The sequence below is a fragment of the Corvus hawaiiensis genome, chromosome 8 (assembly GCF_020740725.1).
Source record: "Corvus hawaiiensis isolate bCorHaw1 chromosome 8, bCorHaw1.pri.cur, whole genome shotgun sequence".
Lineage (NCBI taxonomy): Eukaryota > Metazoa > Chordata > Aves > Passeriformes > Corvidae > Corvus > Corvus hawaiiensis.
The window spans coordinates 37,853,787-37,875,093 of record NC_063220.1 but is presented as its reverse complement, the minus strand read 5'-3'; the positions used below and the strand labels follow the sequence as shown (position 1 = coordinate 37,875,093).

Genomic DNA, 21,307 nt, shown 5'->3' with positions numbered 1-21,307 from the left:
CTTGGTTTGGTAAATGTGCAGCTGCTTAGAACCCAGTGAACTAGAGACATTATTTTTTTAAGAACCTAAGCAGTAGTGAAGGAAATTAGTTAGCAAACACACGTCAGTAACTGAACTAACACGCTTTTAAATTTTGTGGTATAAAGATGACTGTTTGGGATGATGGGTTTTAGTCGGTTCTGGTTTATGGTGTGATCAGAAAGAGACCAGAGGCTCAGCTGGGGCACAGAAAACCCCAGCCAGCCCCAGGGAAGCAGCCCTGCGATGGGGCCCTGTGTGGTGGGGGATCCCCATGCCCAGAGATGCCCTGACACAGCCCCAAGGACCTGGTGCAGCTGCCCAGAGCCTGAGCCTGGCCATGAGTCCTCCTGTTTCTACCCAGCCAGTTCCCTCCTAGCTCTGGTTTACCTGGACAGGGCAGGGCTGAGCCTGGAGGAACTTTTTTTCACAGAAAGGGTGCTCAGGCCTTGGCAGGGGCTGCCCAGGGAGCTTTGGAGTGCCCATGCCTGGAGGTGTCCAAGGAAGGGCTGGAGGTGGCACTCAGTGCTCTGGGCTGGGGACAAGGTGGGCATCGGGCACAGCTTGGACTCCATGGGCTGGGAGGGCTTTTCCAGCCTCAGTGGTTCTATGACTGTGTGAGTTCCTCAGTGTGTCTGGGGTTCACATCTCTCCAGGTGAGCAGCCTGTCACTGTCCCCAAAACACCTGCAGGCTGTCCTCAGCCTGGCTGTTATCCCATCTCCTCCAGGCTTGGAAAAGTCGCTTCTTCCCGAAGCTGTTCCTTCCCTGGCTGCTGTGAACGAGCTGCCCTGGCTGTTTACAGCCCTTTGGCCGGGCCAGTCACAGCCCTGGAGCTGCCTGCCTCCCCTCTTCTCCCCTCTCCTGGGCTGCTCAGCTCGGCTTGTGCCCTTCCTTCCTGTACCTCCCTCATCACTCCCTGGCCTAGCTCCACGTGTGGGTGTCTGTTTACACCTGACAAAATCACAGCTTATCCTCGATCCCCTCCCTGCTGTCCAGCATCCATCCCATGACCCCTAACACCTTCTGAAGCTGTACAGCTTGTGGAGACAGCTCCATAATGACATGTGAAATCTCAAACGAGGTACTTCAGAGCCAACTGGCCACCTCAGCTTTGGCAGCACTGAGTGTTGTGAAGGTCAAACGTGCTCAAGGGCTCCCTGTAATAAACCTGAAGCAAATTCTCACCCTGAGGAGCAGGGAAGCTCAGCTCCATCACAGGGAATTTGCTCCACAGGCTGGAGGAGGTCTCATTTATTTTCCTTTCCCCAGGGGAAAATGAGTAGCCAGAGTAACCTGGACAGAGAATAGTGTTTTAGATGGGATGCTACAGCTTCCTATTTGCTTGTTTATAGGACTTCTGTACCCTTCTGAAGCACAGCAAGAATGTGCAATACCTTGTGATTGTTTGTGGTGGCTGTGAGAAAGGGGCCCGGTGGTGATGGATGTGCCCAGCTGGGCACAGCTCCTTCCTGAGAGGGGCCAGGAGGGGCTTTCTGGTTGAGGTCTGTCCCCTCTGCTGTGCTTGATGTGTTCAGCAGCAGCTCTCTTCCCTGTCTGGGCTCCCGTGCTCTGCCAGGAGGAACTGGGACGAGCCCCAGGGAAATGGCTCACGCCGCTGTTCCCGCTTGGAAAAGAGCCCCGGGATGGTTTCCCGGATGCTGGCACCGCGTTAAGCTCAGGCCTTGAGCGGGAACTTAGGCCAGGGAACATTTCCAGCAGGGCGGGATGTGCTCCTGCTGGCATCCTTTCCTGCAGGGCAGCCCTCCAGCCCGCCCCACGGCCCTGCTTAATCCCCCTCCTTCTCCTCCAAGCCACACCATGAAATCCCCCCCGTCCTGAGGGCTGCAAAAGCTGGAGGGAAGCTGTGGAAGGGGGCAGGGATGGAAGAGGGTGGAGGTGAGCTGGGGGGGTCCTGCCAGTGCCTGGGTCAGCCTTTGAACAGCACGGAAAACCGGGATGAAAGCCAGTGCCCTGCCTGGGGCATGCCAGGCTGCTCTGGGCCTTTGGCATGGAGCCCCCAGCACGCAGGAGCCCTGGGTGGCCTTGGAGTAGATCCTTCTTGGAAAGATCTGAGTGCAGGGGTGAGGTGAGAGGCAACTGGACCCTTCAGCACCTTCTTGGGGGGAGAACTGGAGAGGGAAAGGAAGCTTCTTCAAAGCTGCTCTTGCTCAGCCAGTCCTGCTTCCTCCCTCCGGCAGCTCCACCAACCACCTACTGCCAGATGCCGTGTTTCTCCTCCTTCCCTCTCCCCAGGTGTTTGTGGCTTGGTCACTGTTTCTTTCTGCTCTCCCCATTTCTCTGTTCCCCAGCATATTTGTGGGGAAGATACGGAAAAAAACTCCCCACATTTTTTCAGGTTTCTTTTTTATCTTGAGGACATTTCAGGGTTGGTTTCTGATGGGATTTGGGGTGGAATCCGACTGGTGTGCTGGGCATTAGGTCAGGCTGGTGGGGGAGAGCAGCCAGGAGCCTCAGCTGGGAGAGCTGTCAGGACACAATCCTGTGCCGTGAGCTTTGGGATGGCCTTGCTGGGGCACTGTGCTCCCTTTGGCCTGACCCACTGTAGGATGAGCTGTTCCTTTCTTCACGCAGCATCAGCTGAACTGCTGTCTCTGCGTGTCCTGCTCTGGCTCAGAGAGGCCTTGGACATCCTTTCAGTCATGGGAAGAGGGATGTGGAACTGAACTCCACAATTAGCCAAGCTGTTGGATTTCTCTGTGGTATGAAATTAAATAGTATTCGAATGCACGCGGTGGGGCTAATGCTGCTTTGTGCAGCTTTCTGTGAAGATTATGAAATCGCAGCAAAAAGCAGATCTTACTGTAATTAGAAGATAGAAGAGTTAATCATAGGGAGGAATTAGGATTCATACTTGCTCTGAAATTTTCTAAACTGCTTTAAAATACCTTCAGCTGAAGGAGCTGAACTTCGCTACGAACCTTTTGTGTGCTGAAGTGCAGAGTTTTCTTCATTCGTTTGAATTGCAGCACAGAAGTCACAGGGCTCTTTTCCCCAGAGGTTCAAGAGTCTCTGAGTTCATTTTGTTGATATGTGAAGTCATTTTGGTGTTTGTCGAGCCATACAATCATTTACTTGATGTCCTTGAGGCAACCCAAGCATTTTATCGCTATTTATTCGCCCTCTGAGAAAAGATTTGAAAAAAAAAAAGTCACTGAAGTCATCAAAGTTTCGAGTCAGAGGCAACTAGGGAAGGGTTGGGAGCAGCTGGGGGAGGGTTGTGTGTGAGGGACACACTCTGCATAATGCACCATTAAAACTTCATGAAGAGGTGTCCCAGAAAAAAAATACTACAAAGCACTAAGCTTAATATTAAATTCTTAGTTTTAGCAGTCTGGTCATTTTCAGGAAGGATTAATCAGCTTAACTGCAGCATTCCCGTATTTGATGTTCTGAGAGGAGAGGGATTGTCTGATTTTCTTTTCCTTTTTTTTTTTTTTTTAATATTTTCACAGTAATTAATGAAAGCCAAAAGCAGCAACTGGAATCTGTGAGCTACTCATCCCGCTACGCCCTGGGACTGTTTTATGAGGCGGGGACAGGGATTGCTGTCCCCTGGGCTGCTCAGTACATCACCGATAATCCCTGCATACGCTTCATCTCCATCGATAACAAGAAGCGCAATATAGGTCAGTGCTCCCATTATTCCCCTTACACACAGCCACAATGGAGGGTGTAGATCATGAGAAATGCTGTTTAATTGAGTGTTGCTATTCTGAACAGAGCGAGTATTTAGCTCCAAGCCGCAGCGGATGGCGTTTCATGTCACGTTTGGCCTGTAGTGAAGCACACAGTGAGAGCGGGCCGGCCCTCGGAGGATCAGCCCCCAGCACATGGCTTGTGTTACTGTGGTTATGAAGCCCGTGTCGGGGGATTGGAGACATCAAAATGTTGCTATTCCAAGAAAGAGCCGGGGTTCCTTTGTTTAAACACCGATCCATGCACATGCCAGCTTGCCTCCCGCCACCCGTTACTCTGCAGCTCCTGCTCTTTCCACCAGGCTTGGAAGGAGGAATGAGTTGGGTAATTGGGGCTGCTCAGCCCGATCCAGAGTTAGCCAGGGTGCTTTTATGCTCAGGGAGAGGCCCTGAAATGGCTGCACGTGCTCGCTGAGGCTTGGAGAATATCCCCCAAGACAGACCCTTCTCCTCCCTTTCTGGAAGATGCCAGTTGAGGAAGCGTGTGTTTATTAACTGAGTTTCATGTGCGGCAGTGTGGTGGCATAGACCAGCTCAAGAAAAAACACTTGCAGACCAGTCAGAGTCACAGAATCCAGGGTGGTTTGGCTTGCAAGGGACCTTAAAGACCCGAAGTTCCACCCCCTGCCATGGGCAGGGACACCTTCCACCTGTCCAGCCTAGCCTTGGACACTGCCGGGGATCCAGGGGCAGCCCCAGCTGCTCTGGGCACCCTGTGCCAGGGCCTGCCCACCCTGCCAGGGAACAATTCCTGCCCAATCTCCCATCCATCCCTGCCCTCTGGCACTGGGAAGCCATTCCCTGTGTCCTGTCCCTCCAGCCCTTGTCCCCAGTCCCTCTGCAGCTCTCCTGGAGCCCCTTTAGGCCCTGGAAGGGGCTCTGAGCTCTCTCCAGGGCCATCCCTTCTCTGGGCGAACACTGCCAGCTCAGCCTTTCCTTGTAGGAGAGGTTCTCCATCCCTCTGTGCGAGCACAAATTCCTTGTTTTCCCTATGAATTTAGCCTGTTGATCTGAAAAGAGTGAAAAGAAAACAGAAGAATGGCTGGACTGGCCAAAATAAGGATGTATCCACCCTGATGTGCTTTCTCCGGCAGGGACTTATGGTGAATATGTTAAAAAACGAGCGTAAGGAAAGCCAAATATGAGTGATCTTTTTTCTCTGGCATTCTCTCCTTGTTGCTGACAGTGTTCAGCTGGAGTTTTTCTTGCATCTGAGATTCTGTTGCCATTGTTGTGTTCAACAAAAAGTACCTGGTAGCTAATAGCACCTACTGATATTATCCTTACCAGTGTCGTGAAGAAGTTCACCCATCCTTTCCCAAATTCACCCACCCTTTCCCCACCTCTTTGCACATGTGGTCTCAAGGCCCCAGCACCAAGAACAACAAATATGGAACTTCAGTGGTATTATCAAACAGCTTTGCTGTCTCTGGATGCGGTTGAACCAAGTACAAAGCACACTATTTGGGGCACATTGTTAACAAATGCATAGAAAGCACCAGAACATCAGTGTTGACACATACCTTTCTCACTGAAATTTCCTTTGAATTGGGGGAGAGTTCTGTTTGTATGAGCAAATTTTTCCAAGAAGAACAAATTGTGTGTGTCTCTTCTAGGAGGCAGCCTTTAGACAGCACAGGCAAGGGAGGCTGAGGGTTGAAATTTATTTACATGAGAAGTCCTGCAACCAAAACACATGAATAAAAAGTTCCTTTATGCTTGTTTCAGCACATATGCAAGTATTTTGCATCTGCTTTTTTTCTCTCCGTGCTTCTGACTGCCCTCCAGAACATTTCAGTGGGAGGCACAGCAGCACCTCGCTGTCCCTTTTATGTCCACTCCGCTCATCGATCTTCCCGTTCTTCCGTTCCTCAACCTTGGTCATTTGGATCCATCTGAAGAAGAGGGTGGTGACAACCAAAAAGTAAATGTTTGGAGAAAGCAGAGCTGCTGAGATCTTCCAGGACAGTCATCATTCCCCAAAAGCCGTCCCTTTCTCCGGTTGTTTCTTCACCTGATGCGTCCACAGTTAATGGAGGCTTCTCTCACCCTCACTGCCACCTCAAACAGTCGCTTTTTAATAAGCAGCATTGAACAATAGAGAGCCAGAGGAAAGCTGGTGGTGATCCCCTGCAGGGGGGGTTGGAACTGGATGATCTTCAACCCATTTTATGATTCTGTGATGCTGTGAGCTTTCTGCTGAGGGACTCACATATGTGTATGTAACACCTCCCTAAAGCAGGTAGTCCGGCCCTCAAAGACCAAAAGGGAAAGTGTGGCCCTCTCTGTGGAAGCCCAGACTGTCCTTGTCACTTGTCTGAGATGTGGCAGTCCCTGCTTTCACTCCGTAAAGCAGAGACTTCCCACTCACGTGCGTTTCACATTTCCCCGGTGGAACACAAACCGGCCTTGCTGTTAAAGGGGGGTGGGTTTGATGAAGCAGCTCCTCTGATGCCACCAATTCCTGGTGTGTAATCAGGAGCCTCCAGGAGGGAAGGCTTTTTCCACCAGCTGAGGATCCCAGCTGCTGTTGGTAGAATCCCATCCCTGCCTGCAGGGGTGACGTTACGTAAGGAAGAGCCCACGAGAAGCGTGTGCTGAATTCCCCGTGTGGTGCGCATGAATATTAAACACTTCGTGGGATTGGCTGCCTCAAACACACCATCCATATTTATACCGGCTCGGGGGGACAGTGGGAATTCTCCAGTATAAATTATTTCTGGAATACCGCAGTCTTTGCATCTCCCTGCGTTCCAGGAGGACTAAAGATAGATGACACATAAAAGTGGAAGTGGTTCCTTTCTTTCGCTCCAGGATTGTGGGGTTATGTAATTTAAAGGGAAGATCCGCCTTACAGGGCTTTAGCATCCGTGTAATTCTCGAGTATCCTCTTTAATTTTAAAATATAGATTCCTTTCCTTCCTGAAGTAAGAATTTTTAGGAAGATGGAGGAGTTAAAGAAGTGTTTAAGTTTTTGCCTCGCTACGCAGCCAGTTGTGCTGTAATCCCCTGCCAGCCCTGCCTGCCTTTCAGAAAACTAATCAGAAACTGTTGGTAGGGCTAATGAAATGCTGGGTTTCTGAATATAAAAAAGTCAAGTGCCATTCTTTCCGTGACTCCTCCCAAATGTGCTTTGTCAGACAGAGTAGATTTTATTCCAGGGAGAATATGGGACCTTAGGGACCACGGGAATTTCTGAGGATAGCTGGGGAAGCTCACTGACCGTCCTTCCGAACAGCAGTGTGGCATTTTGAAAGTGAACCTCCATCTCTTCTTGCTTTCTAGGTGTAGCAAAGTTGATCACTGCTCTTTTTTAAACTTTTAGATAGGGTTTTATGAGGCCTGCACATTGACTTCTCTTTTGCCGTGTGTGATGCCTCCCGGGGAGCAGGGATGCAGCTCCAGCCTGTCCGGAGGTGTCCAGCTTTTCTGCTGCCCTCCACACTGACCCAGCAGCATTTCCTTCTGCCAGGGTTTGTTTGGTGTGGCAGAAGCCCTTTCCCCTCCCCTCCTGCTACCCAAGACCAGAATGGGGTTCAAATACCAAAACACATCTCCCCTGGGAGATCAAAAATTCCTGAGGGTCAGGAAACAACCGCATCTCGGTTTCTGTCGGGATCTGTTATGGCTCCAGGTTTTGGGCAGCAACGTGAGAAAAACACTCCATGCTGTTCCCCTGAAAGGAGGAGAACATTTCTGTGGGAGATGCGTGCCTTTCACATCCATAGACAGTTCTCTGCTGGAGACTAGGTTGTAACCCTTGGCACTCCTGAGCGCTCCAGCAGTCGTAGCAAACGATCTGCCCTTGAAGCTGGCCCCACTTTAGAGCAGGAGGTTGGGCTAGAGACCTCCAGAGGTTCCTCCCTCCCCCTCTGAGTTCTGTGACTCTGAGGCAGACAATGTTCTGGTGAGGATTCACTGAACACACTGATAAACGAACTGGGAAGTGAATCTAAGCAAGCCCCTTGGCAGTTCTTCAAGCCCTGTCCACTTTTGCTGCCCAGCAAGTTTTAATGTTAGCACAGCTGAACCAGTAACAATCTTCCATCCTCTCTGTGCATGTTTTGTGGGTGCATCTGTGGAGCTTGCAAATTGAACTGCAGGTTGTGGCTGCTTGCTTTTATGCCTTTATGAAAGTAGATCTCCCTCTCTCGAGGGTCGGTGGGTCTGTGGGCTCTGCAGAGTCTGTGAGCCACAGATGTGCTCCACAGTGGCCCTCAGACATGATTTTCTCTCCTAGAATATTATTGTTTGGGCAAATCCAGGTGCCTTTTGCTTTCTTGGGGATAGCAGGAGTTATAGCTGCTTCTCCCTGTCTTTGCCAAGACTCCTCTGGCAGTCAAAGAGCAGGTGGGTCCTTCTTAGGGTACCCCATTAATAGAGTCCCAAGAGCACTGTGCTCTGTCCCCGTCCTGGCACCCTGAAATCTCTCTTACCTGCCAATTCCTCCCTTTCCACAGTTCCTTTTCTAACTTGTCACGTTCCCAGAACACAATGGATACCATCCTGACCATTCCCAAATGGACCCTGTGGCTTTCAGGCTCTGGTGGTGTTCTCTCTGCTAAGGGAACTTTAGGCCTCCGTGGATCCCAGGGATCACACCTCCTCTCTAAAATTCCTTTTGCATTTAGGGACTCTGGACCCTGACCTTGGCATAGATTCACCACAGAAAAGTGGATTTTGTGTTTTGCAGGAGGAAGGTTTAGGTGGGCGGGTGCTCCCCCGCGAGCTTTCTCCAAGAACACGTCTTGTTTCACTGTTTTAATCATCATTTCGTATGGTTTATTTCATCGTCATTGCTCTGTCTCCCTCCTTCCCCAAGACTGATGGTAAGGAGGACGTGGCCACCACAGGAGCTGACTTTACACCCTTAGTGCCACCTGAGAACCTGCCAGGGCAGGAGGAGATCCCTGTGGGAGGACTTGGCACCACGGGCTGTTCATGTTGTCACTGCCTGGAGCAATTCACCCACGAGCCTTTTCATGGCCCTGTGACAGTGACAGCAGCTGGACCAGGACACCACAGTTCTGCACTGAAAGTGTCACTCAAAGCTCAGAGCCACCTTCCTGACACCTGCGAGCCCCTGTGCTGGGGGAGTGGCCTTGGGCTCTGTTCTCTGTGCTCTTGTCCAGGGCACCTTTTATTAGCCCCATCCTTTTTCTGGAGGAGAGTACTCCCAACAGGCTTAACCCTGTGTGAATTCTCGCTGTCAGCAGTCTGTCCTTCCCTTTTTCCACACAGCCTGTGTGGTTCCTCCAGCTGGGAATTGATGACGAATGTTGAGACAGTCCCAAAACGTTCAGAAGCTGATGGCTCCTGCCTTCTGCTCACAATCCAGAAACCTTTCCCCTCATTCCCAGGTTCTAGGTCAAGATGCAGTTTTCCACCACTCAGGGCCCTGTCCCAGGGGTGCTCTGCTCACACAGGAAGGGGCTGTATCCTCATGTCCAGCTGGGATTTTCTCCCGTTGCAGTTGTGCCCAGTTTGTCCTGTTGCTTTGAGCTTCCGAGAAGAGCCTGCCTCTGCCATCTCCGTCACCTTTCCTTTGGGATGTGCAGGATGCAGTTAGAGCCTCACTTTTCAATCCCCCACTTAATTCTGCATATATTCAATCTCCTGTCTTTGCAATTCCTCCGTTTCCCGGATCCGTGTGTGTGGTTGCAGACCTGCTCAGAGGGGAGGACACTCCTCAGGGCGCTGATCAGACTGATGGTCCCAAGCTGGCTGCTCCATAGGCCACAGGGTCCTCCCAGCTGTGCATGCCAGCGAAGAGAAGAGAGGTTTGAAAGGAGGTGGGCGTTGGCTGGAATCGTTGGTGAAATCGTGGGTGGGATCACTGGCTGTAACAAGACCCAGCAAGCAGTAAATACTTATTTTATTAAAATGCTTCGGCATCTTTTAATGAGCCTTTTCGTCAAGTTTATGCGGAAGAATTTGCCAAAATACCACGTGCACTGTAATAAATCCCAGTTAACCTCATAGGCTTCCCCACCTGGTCTTCTGTCCCTCACAGTGTCTGTGGAGAGACAACAGAATACCTGGTTTCTGCCCCAAAAAGGGGAAGGAAAATCTGAGTAGCGTTGGTGACGCTTTTCCAGACATCTGGAAAAGCCGATGCCCACTGAGATATGTCCTGTGGTAGCTGTGAAACCAGGAAACATCTTCCCACCCTTTTTGCCACATTTTCACAGTTTTCAAGAGCAAGGGTTGGCTGAGCTGGCCCACCCAAGAAAGAGACTCAGAGAGGGGATCCTTCCGTAGGAATTCAAAGCTGTGGCTTTCACGCTTGCAGATCTGGCACTGCTGCACCTCTGAAGTGGTCAGACCAGGACAGAAAGCTCGCCAGAGAAAGACATTTTGGTTGCCTTTGGAAAGCTGGAATGTGCCATCTTCCCAGAGGGCATCTCCAGCTTGAGGAGCTGGAGAGAAGGAGTTTATCAAGCTTGGTGCCTGGCAGCCAGAATGGTCAGAACGTGTTCAGCCGCCTCTTTCTTTGTGGGTGCCTCGGTCATAAAGTGCTCGTTCGCCGAAGCGCAAATCTTTGTCCAGGAATGCGCTAATCCAAGCAAAGGTTTAACCAGGAAAGGCTTTCTGCTCCCCAAGGAGGGAGTTGCTGGGTAAGGGAGTGAGGGGGAATCACTTCACTGAACAGCCAGCTCAGCTGAAATGCAGCATAACCCAGGTCGTGTCCTTGCTCCGTCCTGCTCGTCGGAGTGGGAATGACTCACACGAGGATTTGCTGGGTCCTCATCCTGCCTTGGCACGGGGAAGTCCCTGAGCCCAAAAATCCCCTAATCCAGGCAAATTCTCTGGCTGCTGGTTGTTAGGCCACGTCTGTAAGGTGACAAGCCAACAAGCCAGCGGGGACAGGAGTCACCTGCTGCAGAGAACCTGCAGCCAGCCCCAAATGGAGCAAAGCCTGGCCCTGTCCAAGTCTGCTGGGATCAACATCAGCACCTGAGCTATGATTGCATGTTCAAAAGATGAGAACAAACTTTTGCGATAGGACAAGGGGTGATGGTTTTAAACCGAGGGAGGGTCGATATAGATTAGATAAAAATCCTAATTTTTTTACAATGAGGCTGGGGAGGCCCTGGCACAGGGTGCCCAGAGAAGCTGTGGCTGCCCCTGGATCCCTGGCAGTGTCCAAGGCCAGGTTGTTGCAGAGATTGTCCTCCTTGACTTGTGTTCCTGTTGTGAACAACCTGTGTTGTTACTCCTTGTGCTTTTTTCTTCCCATCTGGAAGAACAGGGGGGTACCACAGATATTTTTGTCCTTACTCACTCCTAGGCTGGAGGCACAATTGTCAGCACGTGGGGAAGGCAGGCATTAATGAGCAATCCTTCAAAAGCTGCTCTCTCCTTTCTCTCAGAGTCTCCTGAAGCTGGGCCCTCGGTCGTGGTGCACACGACTGTGACCTTTGGAAGCGAGCACCTGGACTCAGACCCTGCAGAGGTGCAGCAGATAATTCTCAGTCACCTGCAGAGGATTGTGCCCTCCCTGCCTAAACCAAGCAGCATCAAGTGCCAGAAGTGGAGATATTCCCAGGTACTCCCTGGTGGGACCAGTCAGCTGGGAGGGCCTGCTGGGGCTGTGCTCTCCATCCTCAGGGAGCAGGAGGGAAGGGGATGGTTGCTCAATACTTGTAACACATTGCTCCACACAGCTGTGAGCAGCATCCAGGGCTGGCCAACAAAAGCCAGGTCATTTTTAGCCATTTTTTAACATCGTGGGCCTGGCTTAGCAGTGAGTTATGCAGCTCTCCTGGTAAGCAGGGGTAGGAGCAGCGTGCAGGAAGGAAGTAAATCCCACGTAATTCGGTGGGATTTTTGCTGGGATTTAAAAAACATGACTCAATCCATCCCTCTGCATCCAGAAGTATGTGGTATTACTAGCAGAATTCCCACCCTACCACAGAAGAGCAGGAGTACAGATGTACTAATTGTTATTATTTGATTTGGCCCAGCTCAATTTAACAGAATGTTATGTGAGAAGTATGCTAAAGTAAACTACCTAAGAGCAATAATAGCAAAATGTGTATATTTTGCAGTCCTCTTCTAAAAATCTGAGGAAATTGTTGGTGATTTCCTAAAATTTGGAGTGTATCTCCACGTTTACCCAAAGCCTCTCAAGTTGAATTACATCGGTGAATTTGAATGTGGAGGTTGATGCAAAATACTTACTTTTAAAGCAGTCCCCTAAAAATTTTTCCTTTTTTGAAGTTGCTGGGGATGGCTGTTGTGGAGTCTGCTCATACCCCTTGATCTGCATGCAATTGGGGAACCTGGCCTCGTTAGCACAGAGCTCATTTTCCTGCAAGTAAAGTATTGGTGGATTGCACAAGCGACCTTAGCACGGGTATTAATAGTTACACAAAACACATCAAAGTCAGGGTGTGTTCTCTGAGTTCCTCTTTATCGGTTCAGGGGGATATTTTTTGGGGGGAAAAGCAGGTGTCACTGTTAAGGTTCCCTGGTTGTGACATGTGGTCTCTTCTCCTGCCTTACCTGCTGAGAACTGCCGGTGATCACGGGAGCTGCAGGGAGGAGCGGGGAGAAGAGTCGGATCCAGCTCTGGAAGGGGTTCCCAAATCCCATCCAGCTCCTGCTTCTGTTGCTGCTGCCAGCCAGGGCTCTGACTCCAGCAGCTGCTGGTGCCACAGGAGGAATTATCACCAGCCTGTAATTTGGTGGATGAATGTCAATGTGTCATAGGTTGCAAATAAGTCCCTGTAGGTCAGACCGGTTATCTCAATGAAGAGATCTCTAATGCCACCCTATAAAGTAATCACTGCCTAAATTAAATATCTGGGCAGAGCTCCCTCTTTCTCCTAAAGCTCTCTTTACTTTCAGTTATAATAAGCTGTTGCCACAGAGGCCGAGGGAGCTGATAAGATGGGTGCATCTTTCCCCTGCCTCTTTTAGATGGGATTTATCCTACTTGTTAATTAAATCCGGCTGTAACATCCTTCACATGGCCAAACACAATCCTGGGATTAAAATGCAGACATTACAATTATCCGTGGCAGATGAGGGATTAGGACTTCCAGAACTCTACTGACACTGCTTAGCAGCACAGCTGCAGTTCTGGATCCCCTTGCTCTAATTATGGTGAAGGCACCATTAGCATTCAGAGCCAACAGCTTCCCAACCCACCGTGTGTCTTTGGCAGAGCCACTTTACAGGGAATTACTGAGGCTGGAAAACACCTCCAAGATCGTCAAGTCCAACCTTTGACCAGGTACCAGGAGGGGTAGGAGCTGCTTGGTAGAGCCAGCATCAAATAAACACTGGGTAGCCAAGAGGGAAGGAAGTGCAGAAAGCCTTTTTCTGCCAAATCTTTCTGCATTGTTCATACTCTGATCGATCTGTGAGAAAAATTCAGGAATAAATTAAGTACTGACTTAAAACTGGTCTGAGGGAGGGGCTCTGTCTGGATTTGCCACACCTGGATAGACTCTTCTGTTAAGCTGAATAAAGGATAAGGGCTTGCAGGTGGTTATTTCAGCTAATTTCCTCTTTGCAGAGATGCTAACACCCAGTAACAGAAGGTGCAGCCAGCAGCATGAATGTGGGTGCTTTGCAGCTCATCCACCTTTGGCAGTGGCACAGAAGGGCTTGGCAGTGGCCAGCTGAGGGGACATTTGAATCAGTGGAAAAATCCCCTGGATTTAGCAAGATTCCTTGGAAGCTGACGGTCCCACCAGGGGATACAGCAGTGGTTTACTGGGTGGAAATCCAAGAAATGAGCAGTTGTACTCTTCTGTGTCAGGCTTTAGCAGGTTGGACAGCAGCAGGAATTTCTGCATGGAAAGGGTGCTCAGGCCTTGGCAGGGGCTGCCCAGGGAGCTTTGGAGTGCCCATGCCTGGAGGTGTCCAAGGAAGGGCTGGAGGTGGCACTCAGTGCTCTGGGCTGAGGACAAGGTGGGCATCGGGCACAGCTTGGACTCCATGGGCTGGGAGGGCTTTTCCAGCCTCAGGGATCCTGGGATTCTGTGATCCCAGAGACAGCAGGTTCCCTTTCCTGTGTTGAACCTGTCTGGGATTTTCCAGGCCCTGCTTCGCTGATGTGAGATCACCCTCACACCTTTCTAGATCTCTACACCAGGGTCAGACAATTCAGTTCTGCTGAGACAGGCTGAGAATAAAACAGAACAGGCTGTGAAGTTTCTAAACTTTCACACACAGTGAAGTTTTACTCCGATTATTTAACTCCCAGGAATAAGTGTTTTACTGTGGTACTTTGATGGTTAATGTTTGGATCTGCCTTTTGGGATGGGAGGCCGGGCTGGACGGGGTTGGAGCTGCCTGAGACAGTGGCAGGTGGCCCTGCTGATGGCAGGGGGTGGAACAAGATGATTTTTAAGGTTCCTTCCAACCCAAACGGTTCCGTGGTTCTGTGGTGTGCTTCTCAGGAACACAGATCTTTCTGGTGTGAGATTCAGGTAAATTAAATACTCTTCCCACTCCTTTTCTGTCTGTCATTTTCAGGTTACCAGAGCTGTACCCAATTGCCCAGGACAGATGATTCTTCACACTCAGCCTCTCCTGATCTGTGGGGGTGATGGATTCACGCGTTCCAACTTCGACGGCTGCATGGAGTCTGCCATGAGCCTTGCAGAGGCTGTGAAGCCTCACTTACAGCAATTTCAGAGTCAGGCTGCTAAACCTCCTCTAAATTTGTTATGAATGTTGCTGTGATGGATTGAATTTAACATCAACATCATCTTGCAAAAAAAACAAATAAAGGAAGATGTATCGGTGGGCTGGAATAATTATTGGGATGGAATTACATTGAATTTTCCAGGATCTGTGCTGGGAGAGGTTACTTTGATTGAAGTAAGGCTTTCCCTGGCTCTGGGCAGAGGCACGGAGCTCCAGCATTTTTGCCAGGTCTCCTGATACTTCTACAGCCCGTGAAAATTATGTCAAGGAGAGGAGCCTGACTTGAAGCAGCACAAAAATCCATGAAGCTGCAGAGTTTATTCTTTGGAAACTCCTTATTTACTCCTTATCCTAGTGCTGGGACACAGGGAATGGCTTCCCTCTGCCAGAGGGCAGGGAGAGATGGGATATTGGGAAGGAATTGCTCCCTGGGAGGGTGGGCAGGCCCTGGCACAGGGTGCCCAGAGCAGCTGGGGCTGCCTCTGGATCCCTGGCAGTGCCCAAGGCCAGGCTGGACACTGAGGCTTGGAGCAGCCTGGGACAGTGGGAGGTGTCCCTGCCCATGGCAGGGTGGCACTGGATGGGCTCAGAGATTACTCAGAAATCCTTTATTTATTCTAAATTTGATTTTAACTTGCCCTTCCTCTTAAATCACGTGTCACAAGTCTAGTACCTCTGTACCACGGCACTAAAAATAACAAAATGTAGCAGACAGAATTTAAAGCCTTAGAGGAGTACAGTTCAGCCTCTGTTTTTCTGATTTTACCCCTGCATTTCACCCAGCTCTGACATCCTGTATCACAGCACTGACCACTGTGATTTACTGCTGCCTTTGACCATTTCCAGCAGAGTATTTTAAGTGACACTAAGAATTTAAGATTTGTTAATTTTAAAAGTAGGCAGAAAACTGGGTGTGAGGTGTCTTTGGCTCAACACTGTGTTGCTCCTCTCAAATGGTCGTTCTCTGAAGAGCTGTGATGCTCTTCCAGGGGCTTTGCATCAGCAGCAGCCTCTGGTACCACAAGTGACAGATGAGTGGAGATGCTCTGTCCTTTCAGCAGTCTCTCAGCTTTGGTCACCCTGACGCCTCACAGTACCTGTTCATAAGCAAAGCACAGGCTCAGAGATGTTTTTTGAGTCATGAGATCTTTCAATTTGGAGGTTTTTTGAATCCTGGTGAGTCTCAAATTGCTCCTTCCTCATATCCCAGAGTCACTGAGGCTGGAAAAGCCCTCCCAGCCCACGGAGTCCAGGCTGTGCCCGATGGCCACCTTGTCCCCAGCCCAGAGCACTGAGTGCCACCTCCAGCCCTTCCTTGGACACCTCCAGGCATGGGCACTCCAAAGCTCCCTGGGCAGCCCCTGCCAAGGCCTGAGCACCCTTTCCATGCAGAAATTCCTGCTGAAAGTATCACTCCAGTCTATCAAAATGCCTCTGCTCTGTAGCTTCCCTCCAGATTAAGATGGTTTAGATGGAAACTGTTTGGGGGTTTTTTTAAGGTGGAGGGGAAAAGCTGCTGGATGCGTTGCTCTGGATGCGCTCCGGGCAGTGGGAAGGCTGGGAGCAGGGAGATATGGAATTCCCACACAAGGGGTGACGGGGCTGAGGCTTCAAAGAGGCCACTGTATCCAGAAGGGTGGCAACAGAAGAGACTTGTCTGGTTGATTTCCTGGGATTTTCCCTGATTTTCGATTAACTGGCAGATTGGTCCGTTCCAGCCGCTCTTTCCTCATTCCCAGACAAGGGGGATGGCTGTGTCTGCTCTCCTCCGTGCCACGGGCCACAGCCACTGCCTGAAGTGGAACTGGAGCCTTCCAGTTCCCAAACCACCATGTTCTTTGTCTTCCTCACCACAAGGAAAGCCAGGGCTCTGGGTTCTCCAAGCCTTTCAGCTCCCAGCTGTGGTAGCTTCCAGCCAGGGAACATCACTTGGCAGGGCAGGCCCGTGGCATCCTGTGCAGCCACTGCCCTTGCAACAGGATCAGGGAATATGGGAACAAGGCTGTAATGGATGGATCTGCCAGTTAATCAAAAATCACGTCTGTCCAGGGAAAATCCCAGGAAATCAACCAGACAAGTCTCTTCTGTCTCCAGAGACCTGGGCTGTGTTTTTGCACAAGCATATGAAAATAAATTAAGAGATTCATTTAGTTTTGGAGAGTTGGGTTCTTTTTTCAAAATTATTTTTAAAAGGCAGCTGCAGGTGGGAGGTGCTGCCCAGCTGAAAGCACGTGGGGGGTTTCCACAGCACTGAGCTGTGAAGCATCCCTGCAGTGAAAGCCACTGGAGCAAGCCCTGCTCTCCCAGGATTTCCTGGGGATCTCGCTGGCTTTGGATGTGCCAGCATTGCCACGCCTGGCTCTCCTGGTAGGCACGAGAAGGAAGGTGTGGAGGTCTCTGGCCTGACCCTGCTCCCGGCAGGACCAACACCAGAGCTACGACAGGTTCTGGGAAAGCTGTGGCATCCTCACCCTCCCCTGCGACCACGTTTCCTCTGGGTGGAGGGACAGCGTTGTGCTGGAAGCCCCCGACTCAGAGCAGAGGTCTCTGACCAGATCAGGGCGTGACTGGCGGAGGAGTTTCCTCCTCGAGCCCGTGCGAGGAAGAGGAACCCGGCCCTGGGCCACCGAGCCCGTGCAGTCGTGTCTGGGTCACCGGTGCCAGCCCGGCGCCAGGGGCTGTGGCAGCCGTGAGGAGGCTCTGCTGGAACCAGGGGCCCGGGTGCTCCCAGGGCAGGACCAGGGCGCTCTCTGAGCCGCCCAGCGAGCACCTTGAGCCCCTGTGCAGAGATTTGCCGCGAAGCCAGAGCCGGTTCTGCCTCTAATCCAGCCTCTGGCTCAGCCGTGCCGTCCTAAGCCGCTTTGTGCGGCAGAGGCGTAGCCCCGAAAGCCCGGAGCCTCCTGCTGCCGCTGTGCCCCGCTCCCTGAGCCTTGCTCCCGCCTTCGGGTGGCACCTCCGGGGGCACGGCTGCGGCAGATGCAGCCCCACAGGGCATGGAACAGCCCCTTTGCCGAGGAGGAGGAGCAGGGAGACTGACTGGCTTCCTTTTCAGGAACAGCCAGGCAAAATTCCTCCCCTGGAGGTAAATAAAGGGGAAGAGGCGAGAAATAACCCCGGGAGTGTAACAGCTCAGCCCCGGTGGAGAGATTTTGTGCTGAGCAAAGGGGATGCAGGGCAGGTTGCTGTCATCTTGGAGGTTGTGGTGCTGAAGCCCGTGGAGACCCTCGGGAAGCCTCGTGACTCCCGTCGTTTCCCAGTTTTCATCCCATAACAGCCGAGCATCACCAGGGAAAACCCCAGCCGGGTCCTTCTGCGCCGCGCTGTGTGCGGCTGTCCCCGACTGCCCCGAACGCCTGGGCAAGGGGGTTTAGTGCCGGGGGTTCAGCGCAAGCCAGGGCCACACGGGCGAGCAGCCAGCCCGGGCCCGCCCCATCCAGGCCGTGCTGTGGGAAAACGATCCCGTCCCCCCGTGCCGCTGCCACCCGGCCGCCGAGCGGGTCACGGGGACGCTGCGGTCAGCCACAGCTCAGCGCGACACTATCTGCGCTGCACAGGGTTCCTGCCGAGCCGAGCGGCACCTCCTCCCTCACCTGTGCCGGCCCGGAACACCCTTCCTTTCTCAGCGCTATCAGCGCTCGCATCTCCCCTCGGGGCGGTCGCACTCGCCACGTCTGTACAGCGGAGCACGCCCTGCGAGCGCCGAGCGCTGCTTCCCTGGGCTCCTGCGGGCCGTGGCACTGATGGTTTGACCATCCTTTTATAGCCCGGACCGGGGGGGCAAAGAAAACGGTTAAAAAAGTGTTGGGCCGTCAGCGCTGGAATATAGGTCAGCCTCTGTGCCGGCAGCTGCCTCCCTTGCCCGGAGCGCAGGGAAAGGGGGTGAGCTGGCAGGAGACGAGGGGATCCGCCGCTCTCCTTCGGCCCCTTCTCCGAGCGCAGAAAATCCGGGCTCAGCGCCTCGCAGCCCAGCGAGGCACGGCCGCCGGGGCCTCTCGCAGCGAGCCATCTGCACGTGGCCGGCCCCCGGCACGGAGCGATGGAGCCCCGGGAACACGCCGGGACAAAGGGATGATTGTTCTCGAGCTGCTCGCAGATGTGCTGCTGCGGTAGCCACGGGCTGTGCGTGGAGACTGCTCTGCCCGGGGAGGGCTGGAGCTTTGGGTCTGCTCCAAACCCTGGCTCATCAGCACCCTGCATCCTCAGCCTCCCTCAGCACACCTGTGTAGTGCAAATCCCGCTTTCCTTTGATTTAAAAGGCAGTCTTGGGGGCCGGCTTGGGAATGCAGGACGGGAGCGAGTGTCAATAAAGCCCGTCGCACATCACAGCTCCAGCCAGTCCCCGGCCCTTGCCAAAGGACTCGCCAAAGGATTTTTGAGCAGCTCTGCGTTGGGGACAAAACTGGGGTTTCTGCCCCAAACGTGGCTGGAGATGGTTCCCGGCTGTTCCTCCAGGTAAAAGAGCTCATCTTAATTCCGCCCACGCACCGTGTGCTGGAACTGGGAAGTGAAACAGCAAATGAAAGGGACCCGTCTGCACCTAGTGCTGGCCCCTGACTCACCCTTCATCAACCTCCTGCTCTGGGGTGGATTCTCTTTGGGTGTCCTAGGCTTTTCCCTTAGAACCAAACTCACAGGTTGGATTGATGCTGAGCAAGCAGCTCAGCTCCAGAGAGAGGAATCTGGCTGGGCAGGGAGAATTTCAGGATCAGTTCATGCCCTAGCCACGTGGTCAAGTGACCCTTGGCTGAGAAGGGGACATGGTTTGGAGGAGTGTGTTTTTCTTTGCTCAAATCTGCCTAAAAATAGGTGAGTTTTTCTTGTGGGACTTCTCTTTTTTTGTCCTTCTTGTCTGCAGGTATTATTTTTTAACCTGGTCAGTAAGAGAACGACCTTTTTTTGCATGGATAATAAAAAAAAAAAAAAATTATTTTTTGCTTTTGATTTTCCCTGGGGGTCATAAGTGGAGCTGAAAATCCCGAGCCACAGTTGCTGATGCAGTGTACACGCAGAGGGCTTTGTGTGAGGGTGCTCAGCCTGGCCTGGGTCCAGGTGGTCATTTTGAGAGGAATAAGCTATCCAGCTCCTAAACTACCGAGAAAAACAGAGCTGGGAGACTGTGAGGCAGATTTTCTGCCTGCATCTGTGAGCACAGGGTGCTAAAGAAATCCCTGCTTCCAGGGAGCGGCCAGAGGGTTAATTTTGGCTCCCTCTGCCTCACTTTATTCTTTGGATAATGAAATTAGTTGTTCCGAAGTCTTTTGAAGGGCTGAGCTGAGCCTTCTTGCAGAACAATACATGCTGTGCTCTCGATGTGAGTGCCCTTATGGTGAACTTTGAGCTACACATCTGCTATAAAGAAGTAACTCTTATTCCCAGTTGGCCATGGCCAGGAAAAGATTCCGGCTCCATCCACGCCTCGGCACAGCTCTGTTTGCTCCATGGAAGCCTGGCCTCGGAGCAGAGGGGTAGGAACTGTTTGGAAACCTCGTTAAAACGCCCCGGCACGTTCAGCACTTTCCCCGGGCGAGGGAGAGCTGGAGATGAGCCCTGCAGGAGCTGAGCACGCGACTGAGCTGCAGCCCATTCCCAGCAAAGCCCCTAAATCCGGCATTAACTTCCCAGCTGTGCCGGGAGGCTGCACCAGGAATTTCCTTGCGATGCTTTTGGTCAGTGTTGCCGCTCTGAAACACTCGCTCTGGGCGACTGTAGGTGGATTTACAGAACCCCAGGATCCCTGAGGCTGGAAAAGCCCTCCCAGCCCATGGAGTCCAAGCTGTGCCCGATGCCCACCTTGTCCCCAGCCCAGAGCACTGAGTGCCACCTCCAGCCCTTCCTTGGACACCTCCAGGCATGGGCACTCCAAAGCTCCCTGGGCAGCCCCTGCCAAGGCCTGAGCACCCTTTTCCATGGAGAAATTCCTGCTGCTGTCCAAGCTGAGCCTCCCCTGGCCCAGCCTGAGGCCCTTTCCCCTTGTCCTGTCCCTGTTCCCTGGCAGCAGAGCCCGACCCCCCCGGCTGCCCCCTCCTGTCAGGGACTTGTGCAGAGCCACAAGGTCCCCCCTGAGCCTCCTTTGCTCCAGGCTCAGCCCCTTTCCCAGCTCCCTCAGCCGCTCCTGGGGCTCCAGCCCCTTCCCAGCTCCCTCAGCAGCTTTGACTTTATGGCAAAGCTGTTCCTGCACGCTTCACTTGACCTGCTCACTTTCTTACCCCTGTTCTGCTGGGGCTGAGGGATGCCCCAGATGGGGCAGAGGGGAAGGTAGCAAGGACAGTGAGGCCCTGGCACAGGGTGCCCAGAGCAGCTGGGGCTGCCCCTGGATCCCTGGCAATGTCCAAGGCCAGGCTGGACATTGGGGCTTGGAGCAGCCTGGGACAGTGGAAGGTGTCCCTGCCCATGGCAGGGGTGGGATGAGACAGGCCCCTTATCTTTGCATACCAGAACAAGCAGGACGGAAGTGTAGGAAGGAGACTGAAACAGTGAGAGCACAAGGTGTGGTGGCATCTCCCTGGAGACCCTGGTTCCCAAATGGACACGCCATTTGTTAGGTACTGTAGGCAGCACCGATGGCATCAGTGAAAACCACCAGTGGCAAAATAAGTGGCAAGCTGTGGGTGTCACAGTATCACCTTCAGCATCAGCAGGTGTCTGTGTGGGATGATTCATGCAGTCACAGTGACTTGGTCACACGAAGTGTTAGATCATGTGGTTTCTCACACCATCTCACAGAGTTCAACATTAAAAGAGACAAATTCTTTCTCCTCCTTTGCTTTTAGGGTTGCTGTTGGCCGTGGATCAGGATTGTCTCATCTGAAACGGTTTTCCCCTCACAAGCCTCACTTTTGACTCTCGTCCTCTCAGTTGCTCTTCTTGGTGCTGGTGGCACCTCCATCCCACATCAATATCCCTCAG

The 21,307-nt window shown here is 52.3% G+C and overlaps 1 protein-coding gene across 1 annotated transcript in view; it reads left to right on the top strand.

Moving 5' to 3' along the window:
- RNLS (renalase, FAD dependent amine oxidase) overlaps nt 1-14,511 on the top strand; it is a 52,975-nt gene extending 38,464 nt beyond the window's left edge. Inside the window, exons 5-7 of the mRNA XM_048311819.1 lie at nt 3,494-3,667; nt 11,110-11,285; nt 14,228-14,511. Coding sequence (XP_048167776.1) covers nt 3,494-3,667; nt 11,110-11,285; nt 14,228-14,425 — 548 coding nt within the window. The 3' untranslated portion in view covers nt 14,426-14,511. The remainder of the gene's footprint in view (nt 1-3,493; nt 3,668-11,109; nt 11,286-14,227) is intronic.
- Nucleotides 14,512-21,307: the final 6,796 nt, after the last annotated feature.